The following is a 15,702-nucleotide window of genomic DNA, read 5'->3' on the forward strand; positions in this document are numbered from 1 at the left end:
ATTAATAAGTATTTGCCACCAAACAGATCTAACTGTATAAATATGTATTATATAATTACATTAAGGATAATTTGTGTTTGAGTCAATAACCTTTCATTCTTGTATCATTTTAATATTAGGTATTTAAAATGCTTTTATAAATCAGATTTTTTTGGTGTGTTTAAAAAAATAACACTAATTTAGTAGGAGACTAGGGTGCAGTTTTCAATGGCATTGACAGTTATGGTGCTATAGAAAGAAACTATACCTGGAATCTAACTTTATAGAGCCTTGGCTCTGCCTCTTGATTTTTATCTTGGAGAAATCACTTCATCCACTTACTCATCTACAGGATAAGAATAATAATTTCCATCCCCCAATGTTTTTTATGAAAACTATATGGCATATAGGAGCTGTTCTACAGAGGCAAAATTGGGTTTAAGGGACAGGGGCATGGCAAGGAACTAGACATCTCAGAAGGGAGCAGAGAGGGGCTCTTTATGGAGTTTGAACTAAGCATTATTAGTCACAGAGCCCAAGTACTATGTATGGTAGGCCTAGAATACCTCTCCCTGAAATTCTACTTCCAAAGACCAGACTTCCCTACTGGGGGTGAACTCATCCCCGGGGCATGTTTTGTGATTTTTGTCCTTGTTGCCCTTCCCCCCAGGATTGTAAATTTTGGAGAAGCCATTCCTTCACCTTTGTATCCTTCTGGGAACCAAACCGATCATTAGTATATGTGCTTAATGTGTTTGATATTAGACAAAGTCCCTATACAGAATAGGGAATCAGGTTAGCAATTGAATAACCATTAGCAGCATTTAAGTTAAAGCCAATTTTAAGTTCTTCCTTCTCTCCAAAGGAAAGAACAGTGGTGTTTTTCCTAAAAGAAAATCTTAAATTGAATTGGGTCGCTAGTGTTCAGCCTAAAGCCTAAAAAGAAATAGGTGCAAGGTTGGGGAGGACGATAATTAACCATATTTTGGTTGTGCTCTGGCTCGGGAGGAGCCCTGGCGCTCGTCCCAACAGGAATGCCCGTCCCACCCAACCCGAGTTGTGGGGTGCAAGGCAGACGGTTGTCTCCGTCCCTCCAAGCCACTGTGGCTGGGTTTCTGGTCTTGAGAGATGCAGATGAAGTGGTGTGAAGGGTTGGGCTTTTTTTTTTGTTCCTAAAAATGCAACGAACAAAAAAAAAAGTACAACAATCCAAACCCAACCATCTTGTTGCGCGCCAGCTTTCTTCCCGGATGGCTCCACCGGGGACGGCGCCGCCTCCTGTCGCCCGCGCTCCGTCAGGCCCGGCCCACGCGTCTGAGCGAGCCGTCAGCCCGCCAGCGCCCAGGCTCCGCCGACCCCGGGCACCGCGCTCCGCGCCGCGCGCAGCCCCTCGGGAAGGGAGGGAAGCGAGCAGCCCGGGACCCTCCCCTCCTCCAGGCGCACCGCGGGCGGTGGCAATTATTGGTGGCGGTTGTTGACACCGGAAGGACTCCCGCCTCACCTCACCCACAGCCCCCCACCCCCACCCAGGGACAGGCGAGACTCGGGAGACGGAACAAAGGCGAAGCCCGGCCGAGGGGGCGGGCCGAGGTGCCGGGAGAGGAGGGCGCTGGGGCGGGGCACGGCTGGCGCCGCGAGTCCATTTTGCCGCCGTGCCCAGCCGGTAACGCGCGGTCCGCCGGCTGGAGGACAGGCGGCCGCGCGGCTCCAGGTGGGGCCCCTCCCGCGGCCCCCCGAGGTCCGAGATAAGTACCCGGCGGGTCCCTCTCAGGGTGGGGGGGTGTGATCCTTGGGCCTGCTGCGAGGGTGGGGACTTGCCCTGGCAGGACAGCGACCTGCGTGGGTGGGGGTTTGGCGGAGAGCTCAGTTTGAGCTCCACAGCTGCACAGCGGAAACCAGCTGGGCGCTGGAGCGGGGCGTGGGTTGGAGCGGCGAGCAGGGGGCGTCAGCTGGGCCCGTGCAGCGTGTCTGTGTTCCAGAAAACCTGCTCCGCTACGGAGTATGCCCGGCTTCACTGCCAGCGCCTCGGTATCGCCTAGGAAAGAAAAGGCGACCATGAATCACAAGTCGGAGCGCTCAGCGCTTTCTGGCACTGAACCTGGGGAGGTGCCTGGCGCCGGGGGAGGGCGCCCCAACCGGGAAGCTCCTTAGTACTGCACAAAGATCTTCGGTCACGCTGCTGGCTTTTTCACCAGGTCCTAGCACGCTGGCTTTATTTGTGGGGGACGACTGAAAAAATTAAGGGTCAAGACTAAGGATCCTGTGCAAATAAATGCATAATACTCTCTTCTTTGTTCTTTCTTTGCAGTAGCCTCGTTTGATTGTCAATCACAAAGTGAGAAAAAAAACAAAAACCTGATTGCTTTGTCCTGGGAAATAGTAACCCTGACGAATACACCTGCCCGCAGGGGACAGAGGTAAATTACAATACTTCTCCCTACAGTAAGAAACCAAAAAAGCACCCAGGTTTTTTTTCTAGGCCCAGAATCATGCAGAATTGAACTAGGTGTAGAATGTGTTCCCATCCTCATGGGCGGTCTCTGTTCTTTTCATATTTTTTCAAAACTCAGAAGAATAGATTCAGTATTTGGAAAATCTTTATGTAGCAATTATTCGACATGTATTGCAGTCCACAGATTTATAATGAAAAGGAAAAGAGAGGCCTTAGTAGCATTTCTTTTTTTTAAGATTTTTTTTTTCCTTCTCCCGTACCGTGCTGCTAGGACTTGTACAAATACTGAGTTTTCTAACTCTAGAGACTTTTATACAATCGGTATTTTAAAAGCAGAATTTCATTTACATAGCCACTCCTTCTGGTAGAACTTGATGGAGCTGTTGATTAACTGCTTATACTTCTGTCTTCTATAATGAGAAGGTACATTTCTTCAGGCTCTCCTTTTCTTAAAAATACCATTCTTTTTTTGCACTAGCTGAGATACTAAGCCTCCCTGGTAAGTCCTTCCATAACACCAGGTTACTCTTTCCATTCTATACAGTTATGACTGGCTGGTTACCTGGTCTTACTTGTACCACAGCTACTGTTCAGATATGCCTGTTTCCATGAAAGTGCTTTGTACCTGCTATCCTATATAATGCTTTACCTTTTCATGAAATTGTAGTTCAAGAGAGTCCGGCTCTCTTTCAGGACCTTTCTTGGTTAATAGACTCATGCTCTAAAATAACACTTTAAATGTGAATTTACATTTTGTGTATTTGTACCCAACTGTAATTAATCCACCTTACATTTATATAGTTTAGCAGTTTACAAAACTGGCACTCATTACTTAATATTCCCAGAAACATGATGAGGTAGATAATGTAAAAATCCTCATTCTATGAAGGTTAAAACTCCTGCTTGAAGTTAGGTATTCAGAGACAGGTTCAGTGCTCTGTTTCCTCTACTAGAGAGCCTGGTATAGCCTAATTTGTAAAAATCATAAAATTTTAGAAGGGATTTAGAGAGCCATGACTAAACTTTTCCATTTTATGAATGAGAACACTGAATTCTTGATCCACTTTCTGGATAGTGCTAAAAGTCTAAGAATTGGGGAACTCAGGTCCTAAGCCTAGCTTGCTGTGTATAATTGGGAAAGCTCCATTTTTGGAGTTGGGGGGGGCTCAGTTTTTTCAATTATAAAGTTAGGTGTTTTCTAGATGGTCTCTAAGATACTTTTAGACCGAGTGCTTCTCTTTTTTAATTTTTTAAATTTTATTTTATCATGTTATGTTAGTCACCATACATCTTTAGTTTTTGATGTAGTGTTCCATGATTCCTTGTTTGCATATAACACCCAGTGCTCCATTCAATACATGCCCTCCTTTATACCCATCAACGGGCTAACCCATCCCCCCACCTCACCCCCCAAAACCCTCTGTTTCTCAGAGTCCATAGCCTCTCATGGTTCTTCTCCCCCTCCGATTCCCCCCCCTTCGTTTTTCCCTTCCTACTGTCTTCTTTTTTTTTAAACATATAATGTATTATTTGTTTCAGAGGTACATAGACCTAGTACTTCTTTTTATTCCTACTCCAAAACTTTTATTACCATATATTCCCTTACATGTATTGGTAATCCTAAACACACATTAATATTAACTGCCTTAAACTGTTTTATATTTTAAATTTGGGTAGGTATGGTAAAAATGTATGCCTTATTCTTGGTGTTTTACTAAACTATAAAAGTATGGTTCTATTGTAAGATCAGGAACTGCATGGAGAAGTGGGGCACTCATACATCATTGGTTAGAGTTCATAAATTGGTATACCCCTTCTAGAGGGAAACCTGACAATCTTTTCAAGGTCTTTAGAAGTGTTTCTACTCATTGACACACCTAACAATACACTTAACAGGAATCATCTAAGGAAATAATCAGAGCTGTGGACCAAGACTTTTCTACAAGATGTTCATTTAAATGTTATAATCCAAAAAGACATATAGCCAATAAGAGCATATCCGTAAGATGGACTATCACATTTTAGAAGAATATATAATAATAGGGGAAGTACATGTGATAAATTAAGTGAAAAATGGTGGATACAAAATTGTGTGAAGCTACCAGTTTTGTTAAAATAGGTATGTGCACAAACACAACACACACAAGATTGGAAGAGATAAAACAAAACAGTAATAATGGTTATTCCTTGCTGATGTGATTATGGGTGATTTTTCCCCTGTACTTTCTGAATTTTCTATACTCACAAATTACTTTTATAGTTGGTTGCTTGGATAACCTCTCTAACTTCAGTATGGTGTCAACTTTCTATGTCCTTTTTTTATAAGGCATTTATCATACCTTTTAGAGGAACAATATCTTTGTAAATGTGCTGTATTTCGGAATTTAGGGCAGGAATTGACTTTTGGCTTATATTTCATCTTTTTAAATATCATTAGGTCATTGGATTATTCATTCTTATTATTCATTAAAGACACTGCCATCTTCATTACCTTGGCCTTGAACTCTGGATTCTAGAATGGTACTGATGAATAGAGTGCTATGCCCACTTCTCATAACAATTAACCCAAATACAGGCGTCCTCTGACATAAAGAATAGTTTCATTCCCATTAAGCCTTCTATAAAGCAATTTCCTGTAAACTTCAAAAAAAAATCATTTCCGGGGCGCCTGGGTGGCTCAGTCGTTAAGTGTCTGCCTCTGGCTCAGGTCTTGATCCCAGGGTCCTGGGATCGAGCCCCGCATCGGGCTCCCTCCTCGGCGGGGAGTCTGCTTCTCCCTCTCCCACTCCCCCTGCTTGTGTTCCTGCTCTTGCTATCTCTGTCAAATAAATAAAATCTTATTTAAAAAATAAAATAAAAAATCATTTCCATTGTATATGGAGACATATTACTAAGGAAAGGTTGAACTGAAAATTTTTGAAATTCTTATCCCCTACCTGCCTGTTCACCTTATCTTTCTTTCCCTTTAAATTCTTGTTTAAATTCTTGTCTTTCGTGTGGCATTAGTACCACAAGTATATTCTACGGCAGTAGCCAGGTTCCCCATTATAACTCCATGAGGAGCTTTTTTATTCCCCCCTGCATATTTGCGGTATTGAATATGAGCGAGGAGTGCCCACATAGTATATATAATATAGCCAACCCAAAAATTGCTTAAAGTTTAGCATAATTGGCTTTCTACTTGATGTATCTTGTAGCTCACGTTTACTTTAGAATAAGATGTATACATAATTCTACACTGAGCAAAAGGACCTTTGTTATACTAATTATATTTCCAATAGGCATCTCAGAAGTAAGTTATTAGTTGATATGTAGTACTTATCATTTACAAAGTGCCTATTTTCCCTTCTACAGTATTATATGTGACATATGTAACCTCACTTATCTAGATAAATCCAGCTAGCTACCCACCAAATGCTAGACTTTGACAGTACTTTCTGAAAGCTGGCATTAACCTGAAATACAGATTTAGATGATGATGGAAACTTTTTAATAGATACCAGCCAATAGTTATTGCCAAATTTATGGTTGTAAAAGAAGACAAATTGTTTTAGGGGTAAAAATTTTCCAGCTTCATGAAACCCACTTACATTTATTTGGGAGAAAAGAGACCAGACATTTCTGGTTTGACCTTTCCAGAAGTCATTAGTTCCAACTTAACTAAATTGGAACTCTTAACAGGTAAAGATAAATATCTGAATCTGGTTGGTACCAGAGTAGGAGAATAATTTAGTCTATACGTATGTTTTCCTCAAACTCAGACTCATTCAAATAGATTTCATCTGGGTGGGAGAGAATAGGCTTCAATACTGTTTGGAAATCACAGACTTCTGTGGGGGTTTTTTTGTTGCTAAATTTAAAAAAATTTTTTTAAGTAATCTCTACATCCAACATGGGGCTTGAACTTATGACCCTGAGATCAAGAGTTGCATGCTCTACTGACTGAGCCAGCCAGTCATCCTCCCACAGATTTCTTGATAGCTGTACAGAAGTGGGATAGTGGGATATCTGATCGAGCTGGTATCCTAAAACCCTATTGATATAATGCTGTTACAGAGTAATAGCTGGGGTAATTATCAAGAGACACAAGGAAAAGATAAAAGGGAAACAAAGATAAGGTGAACAGGCAGGTAGGGGATAAGGAAAGAATAGGAGGAAATCAAAAGATTGTACACCTTGACATGGGGAGTATGATGAGTTAAGAGAATAAACAAAGGAAAGAGGCAAGACAAACTAGTGGTTCAGAAAAGAGAATGAAGAAAAGGAAAAAAACCTGTTTTTTTGAGTGGTCTGGACTAACTAGTAAGGGTAATGACCTGGCTTTTACGTTTCTGAAAATGTTACCATAGTCCAAAACCTCTGTGAAATTGCTGAATAGGTGGGTCTTCCAAGCTGATGGATCTTTTTTCTAGCTTTATTTTGTCCTACTAATCAGGAATCCTACTAGAAATATCCTGGGGTAAATTCTAACTACTAATTCTAGGATAATGCCAGAAAACAGAAGTTTCTTATTGTCTTACGTTGACACATAAGTAACTTTTATATTGTGTTTGCAGGAGCCACGTAACAATGACACAAGCTATTTTAGACACTATATATATCTTCCATAGTCCTTTTGTGAGATTCTTAAACTCACTTTATCCTGTTTTGATCACATAAGTTATGAAACAGTCTCTAAAAGCCATAATAAAGTATAACAACACATTGATAAGGAGCACTTAAAACAAATATTTTGTAAATAATTTTCATATATTATGACTTTCAAAACAGTTGTATAACGAGGAGAGAAACTGCAATATGTACATGTGGTTTGTCAAAGGCTACTGTCTAAGAACCAAACAAGAACAAACCAAACAGGCCTCCTCACAGGCCTGGATCCAGAGATTCTCAGTAATAACATTTTTTATTTTATAAAAGATAAAACAATACTGTAGCAGATCAAGCTCTTGTAAAGCTTATCTTACCTAGCTAATGCTTCTGAAGTTTTGCTTTTTAAGCTCAATTTCTTATAATTGGTCTCCCTTTTTAGTTTTTTCCTTAATTTTTTATTGTGAAAATTTTCAAATATACAGAAAATTTGAAAAGTACTACAATAAATATCCTTACATCCTCTACCTAGATTCAGTAACTTGACCCTAAGTTTCAAGAAAGCATTACTAGTGGATCTCATACTAGCAGAATACAGTATACTACTTGAAAATAAGATTAACTAATGTGCTGAGAGGAAGTGCTTAAAAAAAAAAAAGCGATTCCTTTTATTCCAAGCATTGTTTCAGGAAAGATTGGTGGCTCCCAGTTTAATAGAGGCTTGCATAATTTAGCTTTGTCTGTGAGGTGTGTTTCAGTATTTGCTATGTAGTTTCTTATTAGGTATTACTTTGGAATTCCTGAACCCAAAGATGACTCAAAGCAGGATGGAAATTTGATTTAAATCCTCAAGATACAAAGTATTATTAACTTTTCTTTTTGTTCTTTAATGGGATTTGGAAGGAAATCATGGGTAGTATCTTGAACAGCTTTATATTCCTACCAATTAAATTCAAAACCTTAATAGGAAAGTTTCTTTGAATAGTTTTTTTATTAAAATTAACTTTTAAGAGTAAATAAATGAGCACCTTTTGCATTATAATCATTTTGAGTTGATCATTTAAAAACAAGGGACTTCTAGGAGAGAGAAGTCTAATACACATATGTAGGTTTTGCTTTTTATTTTAAGACTACTTTCCTTTGTAAGTATTGACTTTTCCATTGTCTACGTTGAGTGTAGATATCATGAATATTTGCCTAAAAATAAATCTGTGGTGGTGTTATACAACTATGCATTTGTCAAAACTCACAGAACTGTATACCAAAAAGAATGAATTTTATTGTATGTAAATTAAAAGTATATTTAAAAACACACATGGCAGGAAAATGAGGTTGAAAATGAGAGGTGGTAGATAATTAGATATATATTTGCTACTTTGTTGGTATAAAACTTGGGAAATTTCTAATTAGTGGGTAAAAGAGATTTTTGTCCTTCAAAATTTAGACTTTCTTGGTTTTCAGAAACACATTCAAAGGAAAAAAAACAAATCTTGGAAATGTGTTTGCTATTGTACACTGAATTTGACAGTGCTTAAGTTGAAATTTTATTGGAGAGCAATAATTTTGTTCATATAAAGTTTCTAAACTTCTATATTGGTAAAGAAGATTAGCTGTAGAAAAGAGGGGATATGTACTTTAGTTCCTACAAACGAGTATGTTTTATTGACTTCTCCAGATTTTTACGTGTTAGCCACATTTTAAGAAAAGGATCTGTAAGTTCCTTTACTGCAAAGTATACTCTTCACTTAGTGAGCCTAACAACATTATTAATTATCTATTTTCCTTTAAAACTTTTGAGGCAACAAACTTTGTATGGTTTTTTGGATTCAGCTGTCTCAGTTTTCTCTAAAAGTCGGCTGTGGAAGTGGTCACATTAATTTGGTCATAGAGAAAGTTTTGAGTATAAAGAGAAGAAAAGAAAATGTTTAGCTTTTTAAAGTGAACAGAAATAAGAATCTTTAAATTATAAACCAAAATTTGTAAGCCGCATCACTAAAAATGGAACTGGATCCACCATAATTTTGATGCAAATTTTTATTTTTTAAAAGATTTGAGAGAGAGAGAAAGAGCGCCGGGGGAGGGGCAGAGGAGCAGAGGAAGAGGGAGACAAGCAGACTGCCTGCTGAGAAAGGAGCCTCACACGGGGCTTGATCCCAGGACCCTGAGATTATGATCTGAGCCAAAATCAAGAGTCAGTCGCTTAACCAACTGAACCACCCAGGTGCCCCTTGATGCAAATTTTTAAAAAGGGACTTTCTAAATAGTTTTTTCCTTTTTTCCTCTGGTTTATTTTCAGAGCTATAGGGTGATTCATGGTTTTGGGATGACTGTTTACTACTAAATTTTCTCATGTATGTCATATTCCTATTTATTTTTTTAATACTTGATTGCCTTAAAATTCTTTTTGGCCCCTATTGCTGTATCTTTTTCAGTTTTCCTTTGCCTTGGGTGCCCATTTTTTCCCTCTGCATTCCAACCACTTGGTATTCTTTGTTTTTCCTCTTATTTATTTAATATGCTTGGATAAGATTCTCTGGAAATATTAACCTTGCAAGAATGAGTAAATTAGTTTACTTTATTGAATGTTGCCCTCTATTACTTTCCTGTTTCTACTACTTTCTCCAAAATCTAGTTTTAGCATAGAGTTCTTAGGTGAAAGAGGACAAAGGGCAGTGGAGATGATAAAATATAAAACAGGACTAAGGTAGGAGGATCATCAAAAGTTTTCTTTTCTCTGTTCTAGAGTCAGAATTTTTTTTTTTAAGATTTTATTTATTTATTTAACAGAGAGAGCAAGCACAAGCAGGGGGAGCAGCAGAGGGAGAGGGAGAAGCAGACTCTCCACTGAGCAGGGAGCCCGATGCAGGGCTCGATCCCAGAACCCTGGGATCATGACCTGAGCTGAAGGCAGACACTTAACTGACTAACCCATCTAGGTTCCCCTAGAGGCAGAATGTTTTACAGCTCCTTCATAACTTCTCTCAGGGAGCACACTAACCCCAGTCTTTATAGCCATTCTCCTCCCATTGCCTTTAAAAGGTTTTATGATTTCTTATATCACAAAAGATTGTTCAGAAAAATCAGCTCATCACATATTTTTGCCTTTTGACATTAAATTTGACAGAATAATCTTTGCTTTAATTCTGCATATAATTTTATTATAATTTATTATACCTTATCCCTCACAACTAAATGTAAAGCCATAAACTAATTAGCCTTGCAAACTCAGCTAATCTTTTAAATACTATTTATCTTCTAGATTATAGCTCTAATTGTGACTCTTAAAATTAGTGCTAAAATTTACTTATTTTTGATTATAAGATGGCCTGTAGATTATTAGACCCTATTTTATTTATTAGTTTGGTGGTAATGTGACGTAGTTTGTCCCTCAGTAAGCTGAATGAGGACATAGTTAGCACTATATTTGGATTTAAAACTTTAGGGATAGAAGTTTTAAAATGTACATTTTAAAATAATAAACTTGAACTGAGAAATGGTATTCTCTAGATCAGGAATCTCAGTTTTTTTTTTGTCTCAGGATGACTTTACACTCTTAAAAACCGAGGATCCCAAAAGTTTTTGTTTACATATGTACTGTATATAGATATTTATTGTATTGAAAATTAAAACAAAAAATTTAAGATCTTCATTTAAAATAACGATAAACCTATTACATGTTAACATTTGTGAAAAATAACATTTTCAAAACAGTTGTGGGAAGAGTGGCATTGCTTTACATATTTATAGGTCTCTTTAATGAATTGCTATTAATAGATTATAACGAGTCTTTTATCTGTCCCTGCATTACACCTGTTAAAATAAGTAATTTTGGTTGAAATATAGAAAGATCATATTTGGCCTTGCACAGATATATAGTTGGTGAAGGGAGGAATATTTTAATAGCCTTTTCTGATAATTGTGGATCTTCTTTGATACTATACCAAAACTCAACAAGTGGTAGTTTCTTAAAAGTTGCAATATGGAATCTGAAATCATATTATAAATGTGTTGGTCTTTTGATCTTTTGCCCAAGCATGATTTATAACATGCATTGGTGATTTGAACCAATTAGTTCATTGTGTTATGCAGATCTCCAAATGTTAACATTTTATTATACAATAATCTCCCCCCTAAAAAAGTAAAAGCCCACATTTGTTAAAATTACCACTTATTTCATTAGAAAATAATTAATGGGAAGTTATCAAGCACTTAAGTGGCAAAAATGTTTTCCAAAATTCTAATTTTCACTCAAAAACTTTTACCATTTGTTTTCCTTGAAGTGAAGAGCTATTTTGTTCATTTTTGAGAAGATGCCTGCTTTACCTAAGTCTAAATAGCCAGTTTGTCATTCATTCTTTAAATAAAAATTGTGTTCCATAAAAAAAAGCAGCTGGTTCAGATTGTGACTCAATCATGTAAGTGCTTTTTCTCCAGACAATATCTGTTGGGTGCAGCAGACAAAATGTTAAAAAGGCATGTACACACTGATCAAGATTTAATAAAATGAATAATTTTTGCTGCTTCATAAAGAACATTCTTAAATGAAACTGGCTACCCCCACCGGTACTGTGGGTATGTGGTAATGAAGAATACAATAAATTGTAATACAGTTTGGTGCTGCCTTTTGCCTTGTTTCATTCCTGCTAAGGCTTCAGCAGTGTCTACTCACCATTGCTTTTACAGTGCAATCGTCAACGTGGTGCCAAAAGTAAATACCATCTTAGTATTATTGTGAAAAAAGTATTGACCTTCACAAATGACTTGAAAGAGTCTTAGAAACACCAGATTTCAGCCCACATTTTGAGAATTGATGCACACTAGACAGACAGTTGTGGTGGTTTAAAAGAAAACTTCATTTAATTCTCTGAAGAATGAATTGCAACTCATGTTTTTACTTACGATTTCAATAATTGTAATCTTGCCTCTGAAATAGAAAAATTTGCCAATTTTTAATAAAAGCCTGCACAAGATGCATGCTTGAATTTATATTTCTGTGCTTCTTTCTTTTAAATAGCATACCATTTTATAATTGTGGGCCCAGACTAAAGAGCTCATTCTATTCAAACACTGAGTAGCTTTGTTTCTGACAGCTAGCAGTCAGCTTTCTGTTTTAAAACAATCAGTTGGGTCCTGCTGGCTCAACTTGCAGTTGTCCTAGACCTAACCCTATCTCAGCCAAAGACTGTTGCTGGAAAGCCCACACAAAGGCCTTGTGTAAGGGAGTCCTGCTAATAAGGAGTGTGTTCTAGTCCCAGCAGATTAAATCTGCTTTGGTGTGCATTCCCTTCCCAAATTTCTCACTCATTTCCTTTGTTTGCCTGGCTATTTCAGTGAGAGATCATTTTTAATGCCTCTGAAGATAGTTTCTTCTGATTATTACGTAGTCTGAGTGGAGGGGATTACTGGAGTAAAATGTTCCTTTCTCTATGGTAGGATGTGATGGAGCTGCTTGAAGAAGATCTCACGTGCCCAATTTGTTGCAGTCTGTTCGATGATCCGCGAGTTTTGCCTTGCTCACACAACTTTTGCAAAAAATGCTTAGAAGGGATCTTAGAGGGGACTGTGCGGAATTCCTTGTGGAGATCCTCTCCATTCAAGTGCCCTACATGCCGTAAGGAAACTTCAGCTACTGGAGTCAATAGCCTGCAGGTTAATTACTCCCTGAAGGGTATTGTAGAAAAGTATAACAAGATCAAAATCTCTCCCAAAATGCCGGTGTGCAAAGGACACTTGGGGCAGCCTCTCAACATTTTCTGCCTGACTGATATGCAACTGATTTGTGGGATCTGTGCTACTCGTGGTGACCACACCAAGCATGTCTTCTGTTCTATTGAAGATGCCTATGCTCAGGAAAGAGATGCCTTTGAGTCCCTCTTCCAGAGCTTTGAGACCTGGCGTCGGGGAGATGCTCTTTCTCGCTTGGATACCTTGGAAACTAGCAAAAGGAAATCTCTACAGTTACTGACTAAAGATTCAGATAAAGTAAAGGAGTTTTTTGAGAAGTTACAACATACATTAGATCAAAAAAAGAATGAAATCCTGTCTGACTTTGAGACCATGAAACTTGCAGTTATGCAAGCCTATGACCCAGAGATCAACAAACTCAACACCATCTTGCAGGAACAACGAATGGCCTTTAACATTGCTGAGGCTTTCAAAGACGTGTCAGAACCCATCATATTTCTGCAACAGATGCAGGAGTTCAGGGAGAAAATAAAAGTAATCAAGGAAACTCCTTTACCTCCCTCCAATTTGCCCACAAGCCCTTTAATGAAGAACTTTGATACCAGCCAGTGGGAAGACATAAAACTAGTAGATGTGGATAAACTTTCTTTGCCTCAAGACACTGGCATATTCATTAGCAAGATTCCCTGGAGCTTTTATCAGTTATTTGTGGTAGTCATTCTGCTTAGCTTTCTTATTTTCTTTGGTCCCACTATATTCCTAGAAGGGTCTTTATTTGATGAATTCACAAGTTGGAAAGACCATCTCTCAAACTTCAGTTCCTATCTGACTAAATCAGCTGATTTTGTAGAACAGTCAATGTTTTACTGGGAACAGGTGATGGATGGGTTTTACATTTTCAGTGAAAGATTTAAGAATTTTACTTTGGTGGTGCTGAACAATGTGGCAGAATTTGTGTGCAAATATAAACTATTATAAAATCTGTTGCAAGTGTATAGTTCTCTGTCTTTTGTTAGAAATTTGTTAAAGAGCTGAGTGGTAGTTCAGATTTGGTCAAGATTTCAGTCAGGTATCTTCCTACAAAAGTATTCCTTTCAAAAATAATGTCCTATACATGTTGTTCAAATTAGGTAGCATAAAGATAAATGTGAGATTTAATACTAAGTCCTGAACCCTCCTTCCTTTTTAAATAGTGCTTTTGTAAAACGCCTCCTACCCCCAATATTGGTTGTGTTCATGCTGTGGAAAAGAGGTGAAAGAAGAGCACATGATCTAATATTATGTAAATGAGGTAGTGTAACAGTGATTGTTCATTTAAGCATGTAATAAAGCCTACTCTTGTAAAGCAACTTTTTTGGAGACTGGACATTCTTTTAAAAAAGAAGATATGGGTGGATTGGACTTCAAATTTTTCTAGATTTGGATTTCTAAATTTTATTTTTTTGCTAAAATGTAAATCTTAGGTAAACAAAAAGTGGCATTTTTCTTGCAATAAGTTTACATTTTTAGGAGGGTGGAGATTTCAGCTTGCCTTTTTCTCCTTCAGTTTTGTAAATTTATCACCAAAGGAATTCAAAGGAAATGTTAGGGGGCTGTGCAAGCAAAGGCGTAGGTAAAAAAAAAAAAAAAAAAAGTCTAACACATGGCAAGGACAGGAAATGGGAAAGCCTTCTTTTTATTGGCAGCTAAGCGTTGTGTTGTTCCAAAGTATCATGGCAACTGTACAACCAAACCATCCACTGCTTAACATCTTTTTAAAGAGTAGTAAGATTAATTTGACAATAGATGGAACAGTCTTTCAGCTATTATAAAGTGCAAAGTAATCAGCTAAAAACTAATGATTTGTTAACTAGAATTTAAATAAAAAATTTTAAAACAGCAGTACATACATACATACTACTGGGGGAAAAATAAAACACTAATGCTCACATAAGATAAAGATACCTGCCTCCTACAGATTTTTTTTTTTTTAAAAGAACTAGGTAGGTTTTTAAAATTCATTTGAGAGCGATAGAGCAAGAGCAAGGAGGAGAGTCAGAGGGAGAAGCAGGCTCCCCACTGAGCAGGGAGCCCGATGTGGGGCTCGATCCCAGAACCCTGGGATCATGACCTGAGCCGAAAGCAGACACTTAATGGACTGAGCCACCCAGGTGCCCCCTACCTCCCACAGATTAAAAATACTTGCTTAGAATCCAGATGAAAACAAGAAGTGATCTCATGTTAGAACTGCTCTCTAGTCCCTTATTTCTGTCATGGAACAAGACATTCCTTGGAAAGCCCAGAGTGTCTTTACCCTGCCCTTTAATTTGGTTGAGAGGAAGCAACTAAATTTAAAGAACGGAAGAATCCAGCTATGGGAATAAGAGTCAAATTAAGCTGCTAGCTGAGGTAATGGCTGCCTCATCCATAACTGACAATTCATGATTTAGCCACTAAATTGCTAAAGGGTTCATAAATTATGATAATGTTCCTCTGTAAATCTTAACTTCTGCCATGACAACTCATTGTAGATAGGTCCGGGGAAAGGGGAATGCTTTTCTGCTCCCACTATTTTTTTTTAAAGATTTTTAAAATCTTTTTTAAAATCTTTAAATCTTTTTTTAAAGATTATTTATTTGAGAAAGAGGGAGCAAGAGAGAAAGAGCATGAGCAGGGGGAGGGGCAGAGAGAGAAGGAGACACAGACTCCCCACTGAGCAGACAGCCCAGTGTGGGGCTTGATCCCAGGACCCCTGGATCATGACCTGAGCTGAAGGCAGACGCTTAACCGACTGAGCCACCCAGGCACCCCTTCCAGTACTTTTTTTAAAATAGAGATTTATGGGGGTGCCTGGGTGGCTCAGATGGTTAAGCGTCTGCCTTCAGCTCAGGTCATGATCCTGGGGTCCTGGGATCAAGCCCCGCATCGGGCTCCTGGCTTGGCGGGGAGCCTGCTTCCCCCTCTCCCTCTGACTCTCCCCCTGCTCATGCTCTCTCTCTCTCTCTATCTCTGCGTCTCAA

The 15,702-nt window shown here is 38.4% G+C and overlaps 1 protein-coding gene across 4 annotated transcripts; it reads left to right on the top strand.

Annotated features, from left to right (window-relative positions):
• The first annotated feature begins 1,180 nt into the window (after positions 1 to 1,180).
• On the top strand, positions 1,181 to 14,052 carry TRIM13 (tripartite motif containing 13). Of its 4 annotated transcripts, none has more exons than XM_064586134.1 (3): positions 1,181 to 1,717; positions 2,291 to 2,396; positions 12,452 to 14,052. In XM_064586134.1, the coding sequence occupies exon 3, from the start codon at positions 12,458 to 12,460 to the stop codon at positions 13,679 to 13,681; it is 1,224 nt and encodes a 407-aa protein (XP_064442204.1). In that variant the 5' UTR covers positions 1,181 to 1,717; positions 2,291 to 2,396; positions 12,452 to 12,457; the 3' UTR covers positions 13,682 to 14,052. The 4 variants fall into 4 exon arrangements, with proteins under 4 accessions (XP_064442204.1, XP_045725351.1, XP_045725347.1 ...); XM_045869395.2 differs by having other exon boundaries at positions 1,181 to 1,690; positions 2,288 to 2,396; XM_045869391.3 differs by having other exon boundaries at positions 1,182 to 1,717; positions 2,288 to 2,396.
• The last annotated feature ends 1,650 nt before the right edge of the window (positions 14,053 to 15,702 follow it).

Source organism: Mirounga angustirostris, unplaced genomic scaffold, assembly GCF_029215605.1.
Source record: "Mirounga angustirostris isolate CCGP_5_RB_7025 unplaced genomic scaffold, mMirAng1.0.hap1 SCAF_3, whole genome shotgun sequence".
NCBI classification, from domain to species: domain Eukaryota; kingdom Metazoa; phylum Chordata; class Mammalia; order Carnivora; family Phocidae; genus Mirounga; species Mirounga angustirostris.

Bases quoted from the DNA above. Each gene is read 5' to 3' on its own strand.
- TRIM13 (XM_064586134.1), top strand. From the start codon at position 12,458: ATGGAGCTGCTTGAAGAAGATCTCACGTGCCCAATTTGTTGCAGTCTG.